Source organism: Canis lupus, chromosome 13 (genome assembly GCF_011100685.1).
Source record: "Canis lupus familiaris isolate Mischka breed German Shepherd chromosome 13, alternate assembly UU_Cfam_GSD_1.0, whole genome shotgun sequence".
NCBI classification, from domain to species: domain Eukaryota; kingdom Metazoa; phylum Chordata; class Mammalia; order Carnivora; family Canidae; genus Canis; species Canis lupus.
The window spans coordinates 54250439-54277471 of NC_049234.1; the positions used below are offsets into that span (position 1 = coordinate 54250439).

General features: G+C 35.0%; 1 protein-coding gene across 1 annotated transcript in view; it reads left to right on the top strand.

Moving 5' to 3' along the window:
- The window catches only part of ADGRL3 (adhesion G protein-coupled receptor L3), an 866124-nt gene that overhangs the window by 749102 nt on the left and 89989 nt on the right, over positions 1-27033 (top strand). The window contains exons 16-18 of the mRNA XM_038556190.1: positions 1775-1983; positions 2685-2861; positions 25683-25892. Coding sequence (XP_038412118.1) covers positions 1775-1983; positions 2685-2861; positions 25683-25892 — 596 coding nt within the window. The remainder of the gene's footprint in view (positions 1-1774; positions 1984-2684; positions 2862-25682; positions 25893-27033) is intronic.

A 27033-nucleotide genomic window follows, 5' to 3' on the forward strand; every position in this document is an offset into this window, starting at 1 on the left:
ATCTAGCTGAGGTGCCCAGAGTAACCTCTTTGCAAGACAGGCTGAGGAAGCAAATATATGTCCATTTTGTGTCCATAAATCCCTGATAGTAGTGAATTTTCCAAATATGGGAGCGCAGTTTAGACGTGCTCCTCAAAAGAAATATATTAAAATTTCTCTTTTTTTTTTCCACGTGACTCTGAGATTCAGGGATAAGGACTGAGACTTCCTCATCTTAGTAACCATAGTAGTCAGGACAGTGCTTGTGAGCCGATATGAATTCATATCAGAAGTAAGACACAGGGGTTGGTGTATTGTAAGAAAGAAAATATGGTTGATAGCATGTTAAAAGAAGGTTAATTGTATAGAAGATTGCACATAAAAGATAATCATAAGAGAAAAAAAGGTGGAAGGATGTATGGAGAAAGTGACTATCAAAGAACATAGTAATTGAGTTTTAAGACAGATAAGGATTTTGAATAATTGTTTTTACTTTTGATTACAATTGAGATATGACTTACATACAATAAAATGCACATAGCTTAATAACGAGCTTGATGAATTTGACAGTTGAACATTCCTCTGTGATATTACATAAAGTAAGACATAAATCTCTTCTATTACCCAGAAATTGTGACCCCTCCCAGTCCTCTCCCTATCTGATGAAATTACTCTCATTACTATCTCTATAGACAAATTTTACATGTTTGTAGACATTATATAACTGGAATCATATAGTATGTACCCTTTTCTGTCTGAATTTTTCCACTGAACATAGTATTTTGGGGATTTGTCATCATGCTATAATAGTTTATTTTTTGCTCTCAGTAGTTCTTTAGTGAGGCATAGTATATTCCATTATATTCGCATGCCATACTTTGTCTATTGGTAGATTTTTTAGTTGTTTCCCTTCAAGGAATATTATGAATAAGGACAATATTAACATCCTTATACAAGCTTATTTTGTTTTGTTTTGTTTTGTTTTGTTTTGTTTTCCCTTTGCAGATACCCATTTTCACTTATCTAGGAAATATAGATATGCTTAACTTTATAAGAAATCACCATTTTTCCCAATAGTTGAACTATTTTACATTTCCACCAGTGGTGTATAGGAGCTCTAGCTGTTCCACAGCTTTATCAATATTAGTGTGACCAGTCATTTTGATATTATAAATTCTAGTGGGTATGAAATGGTATCTGTGTGATTTTTCATGTTTCTATTAGCCTTTCATGTATATTTTTTCTAAAGTATGTGTTTATGTCTTTTGCTATTTTCATGCATTATTTTCTTCTTATTGATTAGCAGAACTGCTATATATAGACGTGTCTCATATATATTATTGTTAATGCTATATTTTGATAGATACATTTTTAATTTTGACAAAGCACAGTTTACCGGGTTTTTTTTTCTTTTATAGTCAATGTCTTTTTGGTCTATCCATGTCATTCTTGCCTACTCCAAGATCATAGAGATTCTATATTTTGATCTAGAAACTTTATGGTTCTGGTTTTTATGTTTAGATCTATGATCTGTCTTTAACTTTTGAGTACAGAGTGAGATAGGGATTGACATTCATTTCTTAAAATATTGATATGTACTTTATTCAGCATCACTTGACATTCCATTTCTCATGAATGAGTTGGCACTTTGGTTAAAATGAATGCTTAATTTTGTTGTGATTATATACTGTATGGATTTGATTACAACTTAATTAGAACTATCTAAATTAAGTGGAATGTACAGAATAATGAGATTTTCTTCCCAACCTATAATTCATATTTATATTTATTTCAGGAGAGATCAGAGTGGCCTTTGTCCTGTACAATAACTTGGGTCCTTATTTGTCCACGGAGAATGCCAGCATGAAGTTGGGAACAGAAGCTATGTCCACCAATCATTCTGTTATTGTCAATTCCCCTGTTATTACCGCAGCAATAAACAAAGAGTTCAGCAATAAGGTTTATTTAGCTGATCCTGTGGTGTTCACCGTTAAACATATTAAGGTAAGAAAATGGCATGTTAAGTTTATTTGTTCACATTATCTATATTTGTTATACCACAAACAAGAAGTATATTAATTTTCTTGAGTTTTTTCCTATTATTTGACAGATAGCAATTCATTATCTATAGAATGATAGTGGTGATTTTTTTTTCTAAGATGAGTGAGAATAATTCTTGAATTTATAAATGCTTCTGATACAATATTTGTAGATAGATTTATAAACGTGTCTCCATAATTAAAAGAGTTAGCAACATATTTAGTGAAATTGGACATGGCTTCACATATGATGTTACAAGTAATTATGTGTTTGTGCATAGACATATCTTTATGTATGTACAAAGATTGTATCATAAATTGAACAAAGATTTCTAAAGACCATCTTCTCAGAAATTGCTTAATTAAATCCTTTATAATGTACTTTACTTTGAAATTAGTTGAAGTCATTCTGAGATATCGATACTAGTATTCCATTAATATTAAATTTTTAAAAAGTAAATTCATCTGTAATCAGAGGAAATAAACAACATCTATTCAAATTTGCTCAGGCTTAATGAAGCCCACTTAAGATAAAAGCACTGGTATACATCTCCACAAAAGTTGGAATAGAGTATGAAGTTGTGTTAGATGTAAAGAAAATACCTATCTATTTTAGGTGATCATAAAATACTTATTGGCTTTATTGATTTTTTTTTCCCCTTATAGCAGTCTGAGGAGAATTTCAACCCTAACTGTTCATTTTGGAGCTATTCCAAGCGCACAATGACAGGTTATTGGTCAACACAAGGCTGTCGGCTCCTGACAACAAATAAAACACACACTACATGCTCTTGTAACCACCTAACGAATTTTGCAGTACTGATGGCACATGTGGAAGTTAAGGTAAGATATATACCATGTAATAAAAGTATCTAAGCATATGGTCAGGATACCACTGTGAAAAGTCCTAAGTCCACAGTCCAGTCTTGCTTCAAAGGTTTTCCAGCTTCTTAGTAATTCTATTCAGAAACTCTCTGGGGATATGGTTCAACTCATATCCTCCTGGTTGATTCAAAGAAACCTTTTTTTATTCTATTATCAACATAGTTTATAAAATTGAAGTTAGCCTGTAAAGTTAAACTGTGCTTATAAAAATTCCCCTTAGTCTCCCCTGCTCTTATTTCGTATGAATAAATGAGACCTTGTGAACAAAGCCAGGTGGGACCTGAGGACCCAAAGGCCAGTGCAGTGGGGTGAGGAACCAGGGTCTGGTAGGTTGAAGACAAAGGAGCTATGGGTAGAATTAAATACTGCCAAAATGACTCTTGTCAAAGTAGCCATTAGCACAATAAACAACATCTGGTAATGCAAAGGGCTTAGCAAATTCTAATATAATGAAGTGGGTTTTCTCCAGTCAAGAAAACCCTAGTCTAAGGGAAAATCCCGGTGATAGTTTCCAAAGTCAGAAACACAGCTAATTTGGCTCAGTCTCCTCCTGGCATGAGTCTGGCTGCCATGGGTGGGGGAGAGCACGAGGAGGACTTAGATTTCAGATATATTTAGGACATAAAAATACAAAAGGCTTAAGAAACACAAAAGCCTTATTAGCTTGGTTATAGAGATTGATGGGTTAGTAACGAAATTAAATCGTTGTAAATTCTCTTCTTATCTCCCTGATGTCAATAAAAACAGAGGAAGGATTACTCTCCAACATGTTTTCAGAAGTGAAAACTGTGGCAAAGGTTTTATCTACTTGATGTCATTTTTTCTAAATAATTTCATCCAAAATTTTCTTTGACACTCACTGTTGAATTTAGAGATAGCATAGGTAACCCAGAGGGAGGCCAGATCCAAACCCTGTTAGCACCTTAAAAGTAAATTACCTCAGTTGTGTCAGCACAGTTCAAATTTTGATCTTTAAAGGACCACATACCCTATTTTCTCAGAGCATCACAAATTGATGTAGTTTAGCAAGACTAGCTATACTAACAAATGTTAGATTTCAACCAGGAGTGTGTTAGTGTGGCTCTGGGATTCTATTTTTCCATTTAGGGAATAAATGCAAACTTAGAAAAAGGAATCATATTTGAAACAACAAAAAAAAAAGAAAAAAAGAAAGAAACAACAAAATATCTTTTTTTGTTGTTGTTGTTGTTGCTGGCGTGGCATAGTACCCTCTACTCAACCATTATACAAGAATCCTGGCTATGACCATTATTGCATGTCAACGAGAGATAAAATAAATGCAAATCAGTATTTCCCTTTAGCAGTCAGTCACACAGCGTGGATGCCATGGTTTTCTGTACCACAGTCTCTTGCAATTGCCAGTCAGGCGCATTTAGATCTCACAGCATGTTTTCGGCACTTGAAAAACAGGAAACAAGCAGACTGAACAATACTAGAAGTCCAAAAGGAAACACGGTAACTAAACTTATATTAGACTAATTTGTAAAACAGAACACCCATCTATTCAGGCACAGTGAGAAATACAGCAAAGCGTTGGAATAGATATTTATTGTTTGCTAGTTGTCACTTTCTAACCCTGCAGGAAAACGTAAGAAGGACACAGAATTATATTGGCTAGTTTTGCTTGATGAGCTGGAAAGGGGAGCAAGAGGAGTCAGCTGAGTAATCTCCCAGCTGTTGCTGTTCAGCTGTGGTACCCTGATGCATAGGTCTTCCTTCTGGGCTCTTACCTGTGCACTGCGCGTGCCGCCCTTAGCTGCCATCTGTGCTATGTCGGCTGTCCATCGAGCACTTCCTTCCTTCTTTTAACGACATTTTTGAGTATTGTAATTGAGACACACATTGTGATTTTGCAGTGCAGTGGAGGATCATCGAATAAGGCAGGTTTGCTCCGAAAGGGCTTACCAAAAAATAAATGTTCCAATCTGAAGGATGAGTAGGATGTATTTAGTAAGGCAATGTGTGGAGAATTTGCACTGACTACATTCCTGCAACACCTTTTTCACCGTTCCTTGGGTATACCCCTCCCTCTTGTTTCTTTCCTTCCTCTGCAGCTGGTCCTTCTTAGCCTCCTTTGTGGGTTCCTCTCATCACTGTGACCTCTCCTTGCTCTGGCCCAAAGTGTAATTAGATCTAGTATGGGCATTATCTGTTCTTTGTCCCTGGATGATCTCATATGGCCATATGGCTCTAAACATCTCATGCTGCCCAGATTCCTATCTCCATTTTTGAACTCCAGACTCATAGATTCAACTGCTAGCTTGTTGTATCTATCCACTTAGGCTTCTAATAAGTGCCTCAATTCTAGAACCACATTTCCGGTATTCTCTCCCCTGAGTCTTCTTAGTTCATGAAGGGTGCATTGCCCTTCAGGATGCTCAGGCCCTAAGCCCTGCACCATTTTTGATTTGTTTCTTCTTGCTCATGCTGTACATCCAATCCTGTCAGCATATGCTGCAAAATCGAGGATCTGACAAATTCTCAGCATCGTCATCACTACCACCTAGGTCACAGCCACTGTCATTAGTCCTTCATTTTCTAGTTAGAGCTCCTTAGTTGGTCTCTCTGCTTCCCTTCCTGCTTCTCCTAAATCTATTCTCAGTAGAGTTGCCAGAGGGGTACTTGTGAAATGTGAGTCAGACCTCCTCACTAGTCTGATTCATTCTCAGAAATCAGCTCTGCAATCCCTTTCAAATGCAAATCAGGTACTTCATAGCTTTGATCCAATTGGAATGACTTCTTCTCTTAATCAGAGCAAATCCCAAATCTTGGCCTCCTTAGCATCTTTGGATCTCCTTTCCTACTCCTCTCCTCTTCCTCTGGCACACTTGACTTCAACCATTACAGCCTATCTTGCCTTTCCACAAACACATTCGGTATTAGACTTGAAAGTCCCCCTCCTCCTACCCCACCAGACAGCCGCCATAGCCAACTTCCTCATCCCCTTTAAGTCTCTGTTTCACTGTCATCTTCTCAAAGTGCTCATTCTGTCCATTCTGTTTAAAATTTCATATTATTCCACCACCACAAAATACTGTGAGGAATAAATAAGGCAAAACAGTTCCCTGACCTCAGGGAATTTATAATTTATCAAGGGAGAGAAGGGCTAAGACTGATTTTTGAAAGGAGTAGTAAGAGAGATTTCTTAATTTTAAAGAAGAAAAATTCAAATGAGTATGTTTGGAGATCTGGTTGGATTTATTAAGGGATTCATGAATCAGGCAGTGTCCCATCTAACAGTAGTTGGGAACTCCAATAATTTATCAAAATGGAAGGTTTTATTGGAGAGGGTAGGATGAGGAAGTTATTAGCAAAATAGAGGAAAGATTATTTCAGGCCAGATCACCTTCCCTGGAGGAAAGGCTGGGGGTCTTTTTAAGTGAAATTACCTCCTCTTTGGGGTAGGACCCCTGTGAGAGATTAGCCCGTTGGTACTTATTAGAATATTCCTGACTGGCTGGTTAAGACTTACATTTCCTGGGAGAGATTGAAACTGCCATTAGATTAGGTATTAAGTCCCCGAACTGGGCTTCGGTGATTTGGCCTGAGTGATGCCATTTTGGCCCTGTCATTTTCTTTTCAACAATAGGTAGGTCAATTTAGACAGGTTAAAGAAGGCAGGGATGTGTCTACACTAAGGTGGCAATTTTGCTGGTTAACTACTTCTGAGTTCACTGTACTTTTATTGTCTAAGGAAGCATTTGACTGTCTTCTCTTTTTGACACAAAAGTAATCATTACAGAGGTGCTGGGAAGGCTCAGTCTGCTACGCATCCGACTCTTGATTTTGGCTCATGTCATGATATCAGGTTTGTGAGATTGAGCCCCATGTTGGACTCCACGCTTAGCAGAGTGTCTGCTTGAAATCTTGTCTCCTTTTGCCCCTCTCCCTGCTTGAGCGCATATGGGCTCTCTAAATAGATAGATTAGATAGATGATAGATAGATAGATAGATAGATAGATAGATAGATAGATAGATAGATAGATAAATCTATGTAATCATTACAGAAATTAGATAATTTTACACTAAACTGAGATAGTATCCATGGTATTTTAAAACTTTTCCATTATTGTGGATCACCTACAGTTTTATTTATCTGTTGCTCAGCAGAATGTTAAATACATCAAATCCAATGGTCTCTCTTCTCTTACTAGGGATTCTTTTTGTGAACACTCTTTATGGGAGGAGTATTTTAGTTTATGGGAGTGTAAGTTTCAAACTAATTAATATTTCTGCTGTGATTTTGTAAAGCATTGTAACAAATGCTTTAGAAGAGTTGATAATTTATATCACCTATAGCTCTTTCCTCTACTCAAATTGTAATTCTTTGGGAGATAAAAAAAAAAAAAAAAAAAAAGCAAACCACTTTTTCCTGTCAGTTCAACTTGACACTGATTTTTTTTTTTTTACAGATTTTTTAAAATATATTTATTTATTTGAGAGAGCATGAGCAGGGGGAGGGGCTGAGGAGGAAGAGTCTACTTACCTGACTGACCCACCCAGGCTTCCCTTTGTTACCTTTTAAAAGACTTCACTTTCCTTATTTTGATGCTCACATCTCTTTCTATTTCTGTGTTTTTGTAGTTTAATATATCCTAATTGCCCCTATCCCACACTTGACTCCAGTCCAGGTATAAGCATTGATTTTGCTGTTTGAAATCATTTTATTTATTTCTTTATTTAGTATTGATTTCAAACAGTGACAATTTAGAAAGTTTTAATGTCATACCATAGATTCTGTGTGTCAGATATTTTATAGCTAAACTTTTCCTATGCTGGAAAAAAAATAGATAGTTTTACAATACAAGATTGTGCAGTTGCTCATGAAGGAAAGTACTTATTTAAAAAAATAATAATTTTAGGAGTGATTGGGTAGCTCAGTTGGTTAAGCATCTGCCTTTGGCTCAAGTCATGATTTCAGGATCCTGGGATCAAGCCCCTTGATCATTAGGGAGCTTTGTTCTTCCTCTGCCTGCTGTTCCCCCTGCTTGTGCATGCACGCTCTATCTTTCTGTCTTTTCTCTCTGTGTCAAATAAATGCATAAAATATTTTTTAAATGAAAAATAATTAAAAATAAAAAATATTTTTATTCTTTAAATTCTAAAAAGAAAAGCTATTTTGAGTTTAAGTAATGATTTTATTAGTGAAAAATAAAATGTTTAGTGCATCATGCTTAAGGTTGCACACTTACGTTGCCAAATTTTATGCTCATTTTTTTTTAATTTTGCCATATATAGCATGTGGGATCGAGGGAGAGGTAGAGCTTGAAAATCATAACTGGTATATAGTACTTTAAATTAAGTATTTATTTAAGAAAAGATACTAGAAACTGACAGATTGAATTCTCTCCAAATATGGAATATTCCACAAAAAGAAAATGGTTTCAAAAATGATCAACTATGCAAGATTTTATTACAGTATCTTGAATATTAACTTTATATTAAAAATTAACAACAATTTAGATCTAAGAATTATTCTTGGGAGTTCTCAGTGAACCATTTTATGATAGATTTCCTTCATAGATTTATAAAAATTTGTAATTACTTATTTGCTAGCATGCTACCTCTCTCATTAGACACTAGTGCAGTGTTAAGAGCAGAGAGAGGTGAGAAAGTCAGCCATGCAGATCCTCTGGGGAAAAGACTCTTCCAGGCAGATGCAACAAGAATACCCTGAACCAGGGTGATTCTGATGTGTCTGAGGAACTTTATGAACAGTATATTTGGAGTGGAAAGTGTAAGAGAGAAGGTACATTAGCAGAAAAAGTCAAAGGGTCTAGAATGGAAGGTACTGTAAGGCCATTGGAATGGTGTTGGGCACAGGTTTTACTCAAACTGCAATGGAAAAGCACAGCAGAGCTTTGAGCATATGTTACATGTGTAATGTATTAAATGTTTTACATCTACCAGTTTGAAATATATTTATTAAGAGGGAGACTTCAGCGACTTCAGCCATGCCCAGACCCTAAATGATATCTATATATTTCCTTAAAGTGTGGATTCATTTTTGTTCTGAGAAATACATATTTTGCAAGATAGCTTATCTCTGTTTCTTTTAATTTCTTTAAATTTTTAGATTCTTTGAAATCAGTTTACTGTGCTTTTTCCAAAGTCCAACATACTTAGATCTAAGCCTGTAACAATTTGTCATTTTCTAGAGTTGATTACTTTTTGTCCAGCCCACCAAGAAGCAACATATCCCTTTTAGTTAATAAAAGAATGATAGCACTACCTTCCTCACTGACCCACACCCCTCGTTCTGTATCAGACACTTGCAAACACACATCTTTTAATTTCCTACGGCAGAGAGAGTATTTCCAATGTTACTTGTGAGCAGTAGGCTGAGGAGATATTTCAAAATGTGAGCAAGTATGAAGGGAGTATTTTCTTCCCACCACCGTGGTTCCTGGAGCACCACATGACCTCAACTCTAATGCTTCTTTGAATAAGCAACAAGAAATGAAAAATGCAGCTTCCATATCACTTCACCCAATCAACACTGGATCACTAATTGCCTACAGTCTTTTTATTTGACTTCTGATACAGTTACTGTACAGAGTGGAAATTATTAGAAGAGGAGGAAAAAAGTTCCGTCTTTCCTCTATCCCTGCATAGGACATGGAGGAAGAGAGGAAAGGTAACCTAACTAGAGATAGCAAGGAAGATACTTTTTTGTGTATGCATTTGAGAAGAATTGGCAACCAGCTGTGGTCAGATTTCTTAAGTTGGTGAAAGGAGGAAATATATCCAAAATTAGCTATTTATAGAGAGAGAATAGCTGAAGTTATGGATTTGAAGAAAAATAAACCATTAAAAAAACATTCTTTTATTTTTTCATCTATTCTTTTTTATATAACTTTTATTAAAAAGTTGAAAAAATGGTATATTCAGAAATATATACCCATTTTTCTGAATTTATATTTGAGTTTTGACACACTTGATTGCCACTTTTCTGTGTATGTATGTGCAGATATATTTATCTTATATTTGATTTTTCAAAAGAGAAGTGCTGACTTTATAATATTTAATTCCTAAATCTTTCCACAAACATGTTTTAAGAACATACTCTCTATTACTAACACACACAGGAAATTTACCATTAAGTATTATCCTATAGCATAGAATCCATACACAATTTTTTCCAATAATTCAAATAATGTCCTTTTATATAGCCTTTGATTTTTTCATGCAAGACCCAGTCAAGAATCACACATTGCCTTTAGCTGCTATATCTCTTTAGCCTTCTTTAAGTAGAAGTTTTCCTACCTGTTTTTGTCTTTCATGGTAGAATCCAGGTCATTTGTCCTATTGGAACATTTCACAATTTCAGTTTTCTGATTATTCTCTTATAATTAGATTCAGGTTAAATGTTTGTGGCAAGAAAACCATGTGGGAGATACTGTATCCTTTCCATTGTATTCAAAGACTCCTTATTGGAACATTGAATAAGACAATGAATTTTTTTGTAGTTAAGAAGAATCTGTGGAAACATATTTGAAAACTTTGTTTAATTCATCTAATTTTTAAAATTGTGATGTGTTCAGGCTACCCTTTGTTTCTCAAATAGTTGACTGTTGTCTTTGTGATAGGCAAAGCTTGTGGTTTAATTAATAGTACAGATAAGTAATCAGCAAAATCAGTATTTTGTAAAAAACGTCTTATCATTGTGGGAGAGCCTGTGGAATGAGTCTTAATTCGACCTTGATGGCTCAAGGAATATGCTCTGCATGAAGGCACATAACTATTTAAGCAAAATGAGAGTGACAGGATAGAAGTAGCATGAAATAGAGCTGGATTTTTGTAGTTTTAAAGTACATTTTTTTCAGTAAATCTTATATATATATTTTTAAATCTTATATTTTTAGAGTATTTTTTTTTAAGATTTTATTTATTCATTCATTAGAGACACAGAGAGAAGTAGACACAAGCAGAAAGAGAAGCAGGCTCCGTGTGAGGAGCCTGATGTGGGACTCGATCCTGGGAATCCAGGATCACACCCTGAGCAAAGGCAGACGCTCAACTGCTGAGCCACCAAGGCGTCCCTTTTTAGATTATTAATAACAGTCTTTCTGACTGTTTTTATTTTTGGATGGTAGTGGAATATTTAAGCGGAAAGAAACCTGTAGTTTTCTCACACACAGCTTGGATCCTTACACTTAACAATATTTAGGTTCTTTATCATCTTCAGTAAATAAGGTTGGTTAAAAATAGCATCTGGAGACTCATCTGCAATTCCAGTTTGAAATATTTTATAAAGAGTAAGTAATCAAATTTACTTGATAATAATATTATCTCCAATAAGTGGAGATTGGGTGAGAACTTCACCTCTCAGAAGGGCCTGGCATGTCCTGTAATAATAAGAAAGAATATCATTTCTTTAATGTGTACATACATTATTTCATTTAATCCACAATAGGTATTATTATTATTATTATTATTATTATTATTATTTATTTCCCCAATTTATAATCTGAGGAGAAATTACAATAAAAATTAAAAATCGGGAGACATAGAGCCCTGATTCTAGTTTCTGGGGAAAGTGTTTCTTGTGCTCAGGCAAATCATCTGAATCCCCTGTTCCTGTTATTAAATCAGTGAAATAAGACAAATGCTTTTTTCTAACATTATCTCAGGATTATTTTAGGGATTGAGTAACAAAATTTGCTAAAATCATGTTCGAAGTTGTAAAATTTTCTGAAAAAATATATTTTTTTCAATTCACAATATGCTTACTTGTCCTCAAAGCCCTTGAGCTCTTGATTCTGGGGGTAGTTAACTGCCAAGGCCCAAATATTTAATTTTGTTTCTAATAAAATGTAATGATTTTATCTACTGCTATACAGCTAAGTTTTCCCTAAAAAAGAGAAGAGTTTAGCCAAGTGCTTTGTCTCACTTTTTGAAGTACCAGATTCTTTTTTCACAATAAAATTGTCAAATAATAGATTTGCAGCAAAATGTTATCATAACTACGTTTAACTCTCCAGGCCTTCCAAATGTTGGTTATATGGACATTAAATTCCTACAATATCAGCACTACCAAATTCAATTTTAGGCACAATCATAAATAAATACTAAAACAATCAATACATAACTTTTTTACTGATAGCATTTCCTCTTCATTAGTGAGATAATTTTTAGCATTGACTAACTGAAGGAATTTTTTTAAATTAATTTAAATATAATAGCTCCACTTACCCAATTTATCCATGCTTAAGAAAGTATTTGCAACCAACCAAGCAAAGAAACCAAGCATAAAAGCCTTTCCCATCCTAACGTTCTAAAAATATCCTCAATTGCTTATACTGTTCTTAGTAAGAACTGGTTGATATGTTTACTAACTGTACTCTATTCCAGATCACAAAATTTCACTGTTTTTTTTTTTTAAATAACCATTGAGGCTATTCAATGATTGTTTTGTTGAGGCTTTTTTTCCCTAGCTTATTTCATTCCATTGTATCTAATAAATAAAGTGAGAAAGCTAGACTTCGACTGGACTCTAGAGGAATTAGGCTAAATTTTCCAGAACAGTGATTTATGTAGCTTTCTAAGGTCTGTTTGTATAAATACAATTTTAAAAGCATTTGAACAGAAATATGGCTGAACTAAAAACCCTTTTCCGTCTTTCCATTCAAAGGACTACCAATTTACTATGTGTATCTTACAGTGTCAGCATCATTACTTAAAGGTTTTCTTTGGTTGATTGCTTGCTGGTTTAAATAACCAATTCATAGAAATTTTAGGATGTTAATTTTGTAAGATTTAATGTTAGTTCAAGTTATTGTCTCTAGGCATGTCAGGTAATTGTCCCCAGGGTTATATCTGGAAGACCCCTACTCTGTTTAAAATCCAATAAATTTATTCACGAATGGAAAAAAGGAAGCCCAGTAACCATCCCCTTTTTCTTTTTCCTGAAATTGCTTTAGTTAAGAAAATCAAATGAAAATGGAATAATGAAATAAAAATGAGATGTGTGTGTGTGTGTGTTTATATATACATACTATTTTATTTAGTACCTGAAGCATAGTAGGCCTCCAGTGAATATTCTTAGAATGAATCTACAAGTTTTTCTTAGATACTTTGGCCTAGGTGCAGTTTCTATTTGTATGGTTTTCATAATCTAGTTATGCAAAATTACTTTCTCTTTTAAAACCTAAGTTAATTTGTTTCTATTTTAAAACTTTTCTTTCTTAGTGTGGTAAATTTAATCTTTGCTTATGACAAAGGAAATTGGGGATCCCTGGGTGGCGCAGCGGTTTGGCGCCTGCCTTTGGCCCAGGGCGCGATCCTGGAGATCCGGGATCGAATCCCACGTCGGGCTCCCGGTGCATGGAGCCTGCTTCTCCCTCTGCCTGTGTCTCTGCCCCTCTCTCTCTCTCTGTGTGTGACTATCATAAATAAATAAAAAATTAAAAAAAAAAAAAAAAGGAAATTACTCTAGGAGAAGAATGGTACATATATAACAATAAACTTATCTGGGTAATTCAAGTCTGGCAGTTCCATTATTTCCTTTCACTCTACTTCAGCTCTGCTATGCCATTCCGTATCATGAACCCCTTTAAGAACTACTTCCAAAAATATTGCGTATGTGTGTGTTTTAATGGAAACAATCTTAAAAAAAATTAAAATAAAATAAGAAACAATCTTAAAGTTGTTACCCATTTTGTATGGGATTTAGGAAGTTTCCTGAATAACCATCGGCAAACTTTGTTTTAACAAAACTGCTGGATTTAATCATTACACTGAAAGGACATTTTTAAGAAATGTTTACCCATACAAGCCTGGTTCTGTCCATTTCTAAGGAGCTTAGTATAATTGGGTCAGAAAAGGAGACACAGGGAAAAAAAAAAAAATCTGTGATTCTCTCCAGTGTTGGTGAAGTTGTGAAGAGTATGGAGTATTTGGCCAAAAGTTAGGGTGATCAACCTTTTAGAAAGCCCACTGAGAAACAGCACTACCAGATCAAAAATATACTTAATATTTATTAATAAGTTATTATGCACATATGTGTTATTACTGCTTAACTGTGACAATTAGTAGGGTTTAATACTAATTAGTAGCAGGGCTACTAATGTGAAAAACTATAAAAACATTTTCTAAATGTGTCTTTCTGTCGTCTGAGACTGTAAAATTTTTATTGGATATTTAAATTTGAGGACTGCCATTGAATATTTTTAAGATATATAAATGTGAGGCTTCAAAAAGTTAGTTCAATAAACAGATATGACTCCTATTTACTAGAAATAGCTATGACATGTTTCTGTATGTTTGTCTTTTTCTTTTTTTAGAGAATTAAAAGTGAAGATAGTCAAAAGTAAAATCTCTTTGACCTTTAGTTCTGTCTTACCAAGCCCTAGATTCCTAGTGTCAATCCAATGTGAAGATAGCAAACTAAATATCTTCTCAACAAAAATGTTGAGCATAGGGGTGCCTGGCTGGCTGAGTTCATAGAGCATGCAACTCTTGATTTCATGGTTGTGAGTTCAAGCCCCACATTGGACATAGAAATTACTTAAAAATAAAACCTTTTAAAAAATGCTGAGCATAAAATACAAAGGGTTTTACTGAAAGCCATTTACCTAACAGGTTTTTAGACTTGTAGGAGCTAGTTCCCATCTCTCTAAATATGCCCCTCCACTTCGTACCTAAAGGCTTATTTTGGTAGACCAGCTGCTTATCAGTCAGTTCTTTTGCATCTGTGAATTCATCATAAAGGCTATCCATGTCCAAAATACTTAATTATTTTTAAACACTTCCAAGTACACTGGTTACTAACATAAGGTAAGAGACTATCAAGGATAATGGTTTTAAAGCACTGAGGTAATTTTGCTTTATGATTTCAAGATCGGATTCCAAATAAGTTATAGTTTTATTTTATTTTATTTTATTATTATTTTTTTTATGATAGTCACAGAGAGAGAGAGAGAGAGAGAGAGAGAGAGAGAGGCAGAGACACAGGCAGAGGGAGAAGCAGGCTCCATGCACCAGGAGCCCGATGTGGGACTCGATCCTGGGTCCCCAGGATTGCGCCCTGGGCCAAAGGCAGGCGCCAAACCGCTGCGCCACCCAGGGATCCCAAGTTATAGTTTTAATAAAGGAATGAGAAAGTCCTGTTTAATTCATTTGTCCTTTGTTAGTGACATTTTCTTTGAAACTAGTCTTAAATTCCCCCCAAATAAGTCATGTTTTCCTCTCTATGAGACTTTGTCGTAACCTACACAGAACTTGATGCAACTCAGATGAAGTCAGTTCACCTTTTCTAGGTTCCTTATAGCTTTTTCAGAGATCATCAGTTTCAGAGAGAGATCATAAAAATTTGTTTTACTATAAACTTTTTCTTCATTTTCATCTGTCATATATATATATATATATATATATATATATATATATATATATATGACGATGATTTTGTTTATTCATTCATGAGAGACACAGAGAGAGAGAGGCAGAGACACAGGCAGAGGGAGAAGCAGGCTCCATGCAGGAAGCCAGTGGTGGGACTCCATCCTGAGTCTCCAGGATCACGCCCTGGGCTGAAGGTGGCGCTAAACCGCTGAGCCACAGGGGCTGCCCTGTCATATATTTTCAAAATTAGGGAAAGACATTCTTTTTGTCCCACACTTTGAAAATACAATTTTATAAAGACCAATATTTTAACTTATTCTCTATGACCAGAATCAAGGATTTCCATCTTGTAGGACGTGTCTCAGTAGATTATCTCCTTACCTCTCTAGAAATAAATAAAGGAAAAAAAAAAAAAAAACTGCACATTTTTCAGAAACTAAAAAGTGATCCAAAAGTTTCATTATAAACTTCTTATCACAGGTAAGCAAACCACATCTCCTTTTAGCTGCCTTGTGTACCAGGTATACAGGACATTTAGTAAGAACTGTTTATTTTCTTTTCTAAGAAGTTTATAGGCTGAATGGAATTTTCCAGAATTCACACTTGCAGTGTCTGTTGAATATGCACATAGATGAGCAAAGTCTACTTTATGCCTGGACAAGGTGTCAACAAGCTTTTGCTTTATATCTTCTGAAGTTTCATTAAATTTTTGTGTGGAAATCGAGAAAAAGATTTCAAACTCCATGTTTCAAATAAAAATACCTAAGAGGCAGGGGAAACATTTTTTTGTTGCCAAGACGCAATACATCACTTGATATACTATACAAAGTATGATTATTAGTAGAATCTGGCAGAATGAGCTCTAACACTATGAAGGGTCAAAACATTGGCTATCAAAATTTTCCCCTTTGTTTATCCACAGCACATTGTACTTGCAAGCTTCAAGTCCAGAAAAATAACTTTCCTTAGATACATAGAGAAATCAAGGAAACAAAGCCACAGTGAATGCTTATTCTTTTTTTTTTAAAGATGTTATTTATTTATTAACAAAAGACACAGAGACAGAGAGGCAGAGACACAGGCAGAGGGAGAAGCAGGCTCTATGCAGGGAGCCCGACATGGGACTCGATCCCGGGACTCCAGGATCACACTCTGGGCTGAAGGTGGCACTAAACCGCTGAGCCACCAGGGCTGCCCGTGAATGTTTATTCTTACAGCATCCTCCAATGTAGTCAATGAGCTATTAATTTCAACTGAGCATTGGTGTCTTTTCTTGGGGGGGGGGGGGCGGTTTAAAAAATAAAAAAAAAAAAAACTTTTGATCTTGCAAAAACTTGCCTGTCTCTTCCCAGGCTTGTGAAATTCAGCCTCCCTGTGCACATTCACACAACCTTCTCCTTCACGTGTATATGTGGACCCAAATTCATTTCTGCATGGTGCACAGAATCTTCTGCCTTGGTTTCCTCTCCAACCCGGTTTCATGAATTCTTACACGCGTCTTTATAAAGTAGCATAGTTGTTTAGCCTTTTTAAAAAGTATGGTCATATTATTGTATTATGGCCGTTCTCAGTTTCATCAATGAATTGTCAGAAACATGGTCACCATATTGACAACATGAAAGGTTGAAGTAGTGCAATCTGGATACAAAGCACAAAAATTAATCCAAAGTCATAGAGAAGAGATGATCATGAATGTTGAAGCTGTATCATTCCGAGGATGCAGCCCTGGGAAGTGCAGGTCATGGGTGCCAACATCAGGAGTCAGGGTGAGAAACAGCAGGCGTCACTAAAAGAAAGTAGGTGAGCAATGCTTCCTCCATTCGACCCTACAGATAGTATAGTTTCCAGCCTCTGTTTTTTAGGCTATCGTAACGATTTTCTAGTTTTCTTCCAAACTTCTGAAGCAAACTTCTGTGATGGTTGGGATCCTTTTATGTCCTAGGGAAGGCTTTCCAAGGATTCAAAAACATCGTACTAAAACTAGGATAGTCCTGAGCCAACCTGGACAGTTAGTTACCCTCCCACATTCCTATCCCTACTGCCTACTAGCTGAGTTATCTGGGATAAATTACCTTCTCTCTGTGCTTCAGTTTCTTCATCTATAAACTAGAGATAATAATATCACATCAAAATGTTTTTTTATGATTAGGTATCCTAATAAAATAAATAAGCACTTCCAACAAAATATGATATCTTTAAGTTATATTTCAGCTATTATTATCATCACCTTACTTTTTTAAAAAGATTTTATTTATTTATTCATGAGAGACAGAGAGAGAGGCAGAGACACAAGCAGAGGGAGAAGCAAGCTCCATGCAGGGAGCCGGATGTGGGACTTGATCCCGGGTCTCCAGGATCAGACCTTGGGCTGGAGGCAGCACTAAACCGCTGAGCCATCTGGGCTGCTCATCATCACCTTACTTAATTCAGAAACACTAAGGTGGAATTAGCTGTCTGCCTAGGTTCATTTCCTGTCCTCACCCTGGATACTCCTAAAGGCTTATTTACTGCTCAGTCATCTCATTTCCTTCAAAGTTCTAACTGATCACAACTGATTTTTGGCTTATCAACCTTAATCTACCCTTTTTGACCTTTACTTTGTTTAACTCTTTGTTCCAGTAAGATACTTACCTCAAACATTTTCTAATATTTCCTTTCCTGTTTCCTCCTTTATGATAGTTGTCAGTTTGGCTTACCAAGTATGGTGAGATTTTATTTTTATTTTTTAATTATTTATTTATTTATTTATTTATTTATTTATTTATTTATTTTTAGAAAGGGAGAGAGAAAGGGGGGAGGGACATAGGGAGAGGAAGAAAATCTTAAGCAGGTTCCATGACCAGCACAGAGCCTGATGGGGGAAGGGAGGGAGCTCAATCTTAGGGAGTCCAGAGATCATGACCTGAGCTGAAATCAAGAGTTAGATGCTTAATTGACTGAGCCACTTCAGGCACCCATATTTTGTGTTTTTAATTCAAAGCAAGAAAATTTCAAACAACTTCAAGTGTGCTATGCTGTGTTTCTGAAACCAGGGAGATTTGCTGAATAAGTTCTATTGGATCCAAAGGACAATTGGTTATGGGTGTTTTTGTGTGCTCTAACTTGCTAGTGTTTCTCTCTTAGCAATTAAAGCCAGAAAATATTTAGAGTGATCTTTTTCAATGTAATACAAACTTTAAAATTGTTGCTTAGTTTTTTGGTTAATTTGCTATAAAAATCTTAAGAGATACAGTTAGTGATATTGCTCTACCCACTAGGTTACTCAACTCTGACCTTCATCCACTTCTGTAAAGGAAATTCTAATTTCCTGAGTCCATTGAGCCCTTTATTTTCTCAAGCATTTGCAGAGTGAACTTTGTGTCCTATGACCTGGTTCCCCAGAGTTAGAGCAATCCTAGGAACTGATTTGTGGAGTTTATACAACATTTATCAGAAAATAGTCTTTCATAACCCTACTGGCTTCTGTGATACATTATAGCAAGGCAAGTGCTCATATGTTTGCAAAAAAAGAAAAAAAACTTATTTTAGCTATGTTACACATATTTCAGAACAAGATATGTCTAAGAGGCAATTTAAAGATCATATTAGTATGCTTTAACAAATCTGAACATTTAAATATATACACTATTATGTGGAAAGTAAAACAGGTTATTGATAATTACTGGCCCATATTTAATAATTACTGCGGGGTGATTGTTCAAGTGGTATCTGGAAAATGCAACTTTTTAAAATTATGTAAAAAGAAAAACCATCTAGAGGGTTTTGAATTTTGAAATTTCAAAATTTTTATTTTCATATGAAAATATGAAATATTCATATTTCATTAATATGAAATTAATTCATATAGTTTGTGTCCCATCTGGAAACACTTATGCAGTTAAAGTGAAAACCATTTCAAAATCTTTTTCACCATCTTGTTTGTTAACTTAACCTTTTTGACAATAAAGTTTAAAACATCAATATTTCCCCAAAAGGTCTTAGTGTACTCAGATTGAGTTATTTTAAAAACATAGGACAGAAGTCACATTTCCCTTTTCTATAAATTTGGATTTAGTTTCATTATATGTATCTATTTGTATATTTGGGTGTTTCACATTGATAGAGTAGCTTTCACAAAGCATCATTGTTTAAGACATTTTTCTTTCCCAAATGTGACACCCTTTGTGGTATAGGAGTTATTCAGTGAACTATCCATAGTGATAAGACAAAAAGCAAATTCACCGAGACAAACGTAAAAGAGAACATCAGAAACTTTCCATAGGTTACAAAATATTTGGCATTTCAAATATGAATAGAAACTTTTCATTTAAAGATTTTATTTATGTATTCATGAGAAACACACAGAGAGAGGTGGAGACATAGGCAGAGGGAGAAGCAGGCTCCTCACAGGAAGCCTGATGTGGTTCCGATCCCAGGACCCTGGGATGATGCCCTGATCCAGAGGCAGATGCTCAACCTCTGAGCCACCTTGGCGTCCCTATGAATAGAAACTTCATAGAAAGTCTGAAGAACAAGTATTGTTTTAATAAAACTTTCTTTCTAGGAGGTTATAATCATTTCATTTCCCTCAGAATATCATTCTGGGAATCACTCTGTCATTCTGCTTAAAATTTTTCTCTCATAACCTCTCCATCTTCTCATAAGATGTTGATCTCCTTGAAGTGTTTAATTTTTTTGTATTTAAAGAAATAAATGTATGAATCTGCAAGTACTCATTCCAACAAATTATACTAGTCTATGTACGGTACAGACTCTGGAAGAAAATATTAGGTACATATCTTCCATTGCTACTTTGTGTGTTTTTTTTTTTTTTTTTTTTTTTTAGCAGGGCATTTTAACCAATGAGTATTTATTAAAAACCAGGGGGTGCACCAGGCACAGTTCATGTCCAGCAGGCTAACAAATATAAATGATGTAACCAATTCATTTATTAGCTTATCTGATTAAACAAAGTACATTTCATAGAAATGATTATAAAATGCATTGCCAATAGAAACAGTATCATTTATATTACAGATTTAAGGTATCTAAATAATTAATAAAAACCAGCCAAACGATACGTTAAATACAAACCACCAGTTACTTCTTTAGTCAACAAGAGAGAGAAGCAGGCATTTGTCATGCTAAGAGGCGTTTCAGCATTCCATATGGGCATCCTGTTTTTCAAAACTAAGAGTCCTGTAAACTTAAAAAGTCAGTTTTTCATCCAGTATCAAATCATATTGTACTTTTTGGTTTAAAGAAAGATTAGTTTTGGTTTCAGAGTAAGTTTAATTTAATACTTAAGTTGCATGTGTCACAGATTCTGGATCTGGGGTGGGTGTGATGATCAGTCCAATTTAGTATTAGTTATAGGAACACAACAAAACATAAACAGGGTATTTTTAATCTGCTCTGTGATATTCTTGCCCGTACTCATTTGAGAAGATACACAGGGTGATTTAAAGCACAAGAGAACAGGAGAACAGTGTCTTTTTTGTTATAACTTAAAGAAGAGTATAAAGCTGAAATTGAGCCTCTTTGTCTTTTATTATTTAAAAGTCATAAACACATTTGTACAGTAATGAATGCAGAATTCAAATTCTAAAGTTAAAATCTTCCTCATTCAGACAATGTAGGAATTTCGTGACCTTAATTCATCAGTAACACAAATATTATTAACATAAACTGAACTCGCAATGTTATATAGTGAACTTCGGTAATTCATCAGGTGGTTGGAATAACGTTTTGTGCTCTTAGTTAACATTAACATTTATTTTTGTTATAGTTATTATTTTTTCTGATCCATCCCTTATCATTCATATAGACTTTTGATTATTTATATGAAAGTTGCTGCAAACAAGAAAATAATACAGACTGTTTTCAGATTGTATTTATTTATTTGAGACGGAGAGAGAGAGCACAGTGAGGAGAGGGAGAAGCAGACTCCCCACTTAGCAAGGAACCCGGTATAGGGCTCGATCCCAGGACCCTGAAATCATGATCTGAGCCAAAAGCAGACGTTTAACCAACTGAGCCACCCTGGCACCCCTATTTTCAGATTCAAAAGAGAAATAAGAAACATTGACTTTCTCACTTTCATATAATGTGTTTGTGGTTGTTTTTGCTTTTGTATATGTTAATTACTTATCACAAGAATCTGAAGCCTTAGTTATTTTATCTCTATGTGTATAAAGCTTTTGATCCTCAGAAGGTTAAGTAGTTTGTTCAGGGTAACAATTATGAAATTGGGCTGACAAGGTTACTCCTAAAGTCTTCTCCCATGCATAGCTTGGTCTCCATTGTCATAATTGTTTAATACCTTGATATTTCAACATATCTTAAGATATTATGGTGTAACAACCTTCTCATTCTCCAGCTCTAATTTTATCTTTTACATAAGGTTTTAGAGCAGGTGACTTAAGAACCCAAGAGTCCCAAAGATTGTGTAATGGGCAGCATGATACAACTTTTAGTTTAAAATTTAAATCCCTTCTAGAAGGTGGGAATAATTTAAGAGAATTTATTTATAGAGCTCATTAATTGTGTGTCCACTCTATAGTAGACAATTTTGTAGGACCTGTGGATGCATTGGTGATCAGAAGAGATAAAACAACTTGTTCTCTTCGAATGTACTTTCTAGTGGGGGACACAGACAATCAACAAGCAATATTAACAAAATATATAGTGTAGATAAGTGCTGATGAGATAAATAATGCAGGAAAAATAATAGAGAAAAAAATCAGGAAAAGGTGTTTGCAATTTTAAATGTGGTGACTCGGAAAAACCCTCTATGAGAAGGTGACATTTGAATGAGGAACTGAAGAAGGGTAGCAAGTAAACCATGCAGCTATCTTTTGGAAGAGCATTCCAGGCCACAGGAGCATCAAAGGCAAAGCCTCAGAAACTGGAATGTCTTTGACATACTCAGAGAGTGGAGCATAATCCAACGTGGTGGATGAACTGAATGAAGGGGAGAGTAGGAAATGAAGTCACAGAGATGCAGATGTTGTAGTGCCTTATAGACCCTTGAAAGACTGGTTTTTACTTTCATTGAAATGGAAAACAAACAAAGAAAAGAAATGGAAAACATTGGGTGCCTTTCATCAATGAGTCATATAATCTGAATTGTATTTAAAAATAATTTCTCTGTCCTATTGAGGATAGAGGAAAGGGGGATGAGGGCCAAAGTGAGGAGATCAGTTAGGAGGCTATTAAAAAATGGGTGGCTCCAACCAATTTGGTGTAGTGGAGGTAATGAACAGCTGCCAGATTTAGAAGGCAGGGCCTACAAGATTTCCTGATGGATTAAGAGTGGTAGGTGAAAGAGAGGAATCAATAGGACTCTTAAGTTTTTGACAAGAATAATTCAAAGAATGAAGTTATCATTCACTAAAAGGGGGAAATGGAGGGAAGAGAAGTTTTTTTTTGGATGGCTGAGGGAGAAACAGGATATGATGAGGGGCTCAGTTTTGAACATTTAATATTTAATACCTTTTTAAACATCCAGTGGAGATTAAATGATGCTAGAGCTATACTGACATAACAAATTCAGTTCTCAGGCATTTTGGTCTAAGCAGAGCAGGATTATTACTACCATTCAAAAACAAATATTTATTAAGCATTTTTCATGTGTCAAGCCTGTACTAGGTGCTAGAATATAACATGAATAAGATATAAAATTAATAAGGTGCATAATTGTATATAGTACATATTAGAGGTGTTTGATATAGTGCTCACAAGTGTGGAACTTGGGAATAAGAATACTTGTGATCCATTATCACATTGTTATAAGCATACCTAAGAGTTTTACTCAACTGGCCATCCTCTTGAAGGTTTTTGTGTTTGTCTGTTTGTTTGTTTGTTTGTTTGTTTGTTTGTTTGTTTTTCATGGCTTGGCCTCCTGGACGTTCTGTTATGGCGCACTACTATTAAGAGGGCTATTCTCACAGCCCTTGTTGGCATTTAATATCCATTGTTCTTTTCCTTTCATCTGATTTCTAAAATTCGAGTGGTGAGTTGTATTTGAAGGGTGCTGCTAATCACAATATAGTATCTACAAGGTGGCTGGTGTTGATGTTTTCTGAGCTAGACAGTAATACCTGAAAGGTGAATTAATCATTAGACTCTTTTGTTCTGTCTTTGGGTGTAATGTACTTTTTGTACTGATGTTTTGACATCTGGTATTCTCCTCTCAAAAACTCTGCATGGGGTTTTTGAAGGACTTATGAAGGCACTGAGGAAAGTAAATACATCTCTCAATAATGCAACTACCCGGACAAAGGCAGGAGTTTTTTTTTTGGTTTCTTCTTTTTTTTCCTTTCTTTTCCTTTTTTTTTTTTTTTTTTTTTTTTTTTTTTTTTTTTGTTAGTGTTTTAGGTCTTTAGGATACATTTGAGAATGTATTATACCTGCCATTTTTCCCATTATAGAAGACTGCTGTGCTGAACATTGGTGCTTGATACTCAATCACAGCATCTTTCCTTTGAGTCAAAGAAGAGAGCAAATAGCCCTCTGTTCAGGGAACCAGGTAGCACTAACCACTCTCCACTCTCAAACAGTAGAAGTAATTTAAGCTATCTGAGACCCAACACTACTTTAGTAGTGTCCCCTGGAGAACAAAGCAGTTAGAGCAAAATTTCATGTAGTTTTCTTTCATGGTTTGAGCTCCTTCCGATAAATATATCTAGAGTTATGCAGGAATATTTCAGAACTGTTTCATTGACAGTATTATGGCAGAGTTCTTTATCAAATAACTGTGGAGTCTTATCTGGTGACCTGAGGAGAGCTATGATTTTGGTTACAGCATAGTGCCTGATTTATAAGAATTTCCATATTCAGAATAATCTTTGTATCAAGTTTGTATAAAACAGAAAATTATGAAGTTTGAATAGAAACAAATAACACTAGAAAACCTGGATATTTGTGTATTTTTCAAGTCAGCTTATCAGGGGAAGGCAACTAAATGTAGTAACTTGTATCCTAAAATAAAAATCAATGTGCATGACCTACACAGTTGAAAAATATATCAGTGAGGAACACATCTCTTTGTTTTCAACTAAAAAATTTTCCTATGCTTCTTTTAAATTTTTTACTACTTATGCATATATCCATAACAATGTCATTGTTTTTTTTGTCTAATGAAATTTTGTATAAATGGCATTATACTGTTATAGATCCTTTTGCCACTTGCATTTTTAAAAGATCTAATATTAAATTTTTCATGAGTATCCATGTGTGTGACTATAAACTTAGAACACTGATTTTCTATTACTCTTCAGAATATCATTTTTATAAGTCAACCATCACTTATTTGTTCCCCTACTTATAGAAATTAGGTCTTCAGGCCTTTCAAGAAACCTACAAACAAAAGAGGCATCAATAGTCATAGACAATTTCTCAACTCTGCTCCAACATTTTGGCACACTGATATGTTGGGCCACTATTAATTCTAATGTTCCACAGAAGTGTTTCTAGGTGGAGGCAAAATATAGGAAAGGAATAGAGTTTGGAATCTTAGAACGAGGAGAGAAATGAGATAGTACATGGAATAAGGAACATGAAAGGCATGGAACTCACAGGAACAGCCCCCCCCCCCCCCCCCCAATGCAGTTTTAGTACAGAGGCTTTTATAAGCTTTTTCTTTTTCTTAGCTCTGTTTTATGCTGCTATTGGGTTTGGTAATACTGAATGCTTATTTTCCATCTGTGTATAACAGGCTCTATTCATGCAAAACCCTTCAAGGATCAAACTTCCTGATCTCCTTAAGCCATTCAATATGAATATAAATCCAGTGAATATCCTCATTCTTTTAGATCTTCCACTAAATAAATGGTCCACATATGTGGCTGTTCATCAGCATTAACTGGGAATCTTTATAAAAATGCATACTTTTATGAACTCAACCTGGGAAATTCTGATAAAGAACTTATAGGACAGAGGAAATTTTTTGTTTTAATTAAAAAAACCCTTGGTGATTTAAAAAGCATTTCAATTGAGATACCACTTCCCTAAGCGTTTGGCTTAATTTTTTAAATAGAGTATTCCCTAGTGGGAGTTGTAAAAAAAAGAAAAAGAAAAAAAATAGCCTAAAAAACGTGATATGAGTTGGAAAAAATAAAGCTTTTCCCTGAAATTGTAGGCCAGAATTAAGTTGATTTGCTTTAACTGTTTGTATCCTGAATATACCTACAGCCAAAGAAAGGTGCAAACCCTGTTGACATCCCTGAATATCAAACTGATTTGTACTTCCAGGAGAATATTAAATGCTTTACTTGTGTATTAGAAGACCCAAATAATTAAGTTATCTTGTTCACTGTGTGTGCATAGGGTATGTAGTTACATTATAAAAATCATGCTTCATGAATCCAGGCCTGATCTGACTTTATAATTTGTTATGCATAATTGCAACTTACGGCTTTTCTGTTGTATTTCCAGCACAGTGATGCGGTCCATGACCTTCTTCTGGATGTGATCACATGGGTTGGAATTTTGCTGTCCCTTGTTTGTCTCCTGATTTGCATCTTCACATTTTGCTTTTTCCGCGGGCTCCAGAGTGACCGTAACACCATCCACAAGAACCTCTGCATCAGCCTTTTTGTAGCTGAACTGCTCTTCCTGATTGGGATCAACCGAACTGACCAACCGGTAAGCAGCTTACACTGATATTAGCAAAAACTTCTCCATTTCCAGGTTTCCAGTACTGGAAATGTTCTTGTTCAAAGTATCCTCTCTTCCAGTTGCCTAAGATAGTTATTAAGTTTCAGATATGATATATGACTGAAGTTTTCTTGAGACATTCTGTTCATAACCTTGCCTTTCAAAAGAACAGTGTCTCCTTATTAATTTGCATGTGTGTTTGTTTTTCTTTTGTTTTGATCAGAGCAGAATATGGAGGAAAGTTAAGTAAAAGCATATGGGGAAATGGAAGAGTATCTTTCCCAAAAGATAAAAGTGTTATTTTCAAAGTTTATCACATACTTTTTTTAAAGTTTATTATTATTTTTTTATTAATCTGTGTACCCAGAGTGGGGCTCAAACCCATGACCCTAAGATCAAGAGTTGTGTGCTTTTCCAACTGAGTCAAGCCAACCACCTCTATTGTATACTTCTTTAAAAAATGGTTTATATCATATGAAAAACTTCACATCTGAGCTGCGTTTTTCTAATTGACATATTTGGAAAAGAGTTTAAGCTATAGGTCATTTTTAGAATTTATAAACCCTTCCCAAATTTTGTTTGACACATTGTATTTGCACAAGTTCTGTTTACATCTTTAATGTCCGCTTTGTACTTGACTACAAACTACATTTAGTCATATCAGAAAATAAAAGGAAGGAAGTAGGGAAAGAAAAGGGAGAAGAGGAGCAGCACTAGCCAACTGCTTTTGGTAAAATGAAACAGAAAATATGAATAATAGATAGAATTTTAATTATTCCACAGAATCTATGCCTACTTATACTCTTTTTTTTTTTTTGTGAGGCCTGTTCTGTTTACTAAGGACTCATGCACATAGTGCACATTTGGCCTCATGACTAAAACTGCAACTGAAAAGAAAACTTCCATTTTTTAGAAGATGTGTAGGCATAATAAATAATTCATTCACTTAATGCTGTTTTCTGGTATGTGTCCATAAGTATGGAGTACTTTACAATAAAAATGCAGTTGAATTCATGTTTGTGATTACACATTCATGATTAATGGCTGTAAAGGGTACAATTATGGTGATTATACTTTTAATTGGTTATCATATACAAATGTGACAGCTTTTCCTATAAATGCATATATA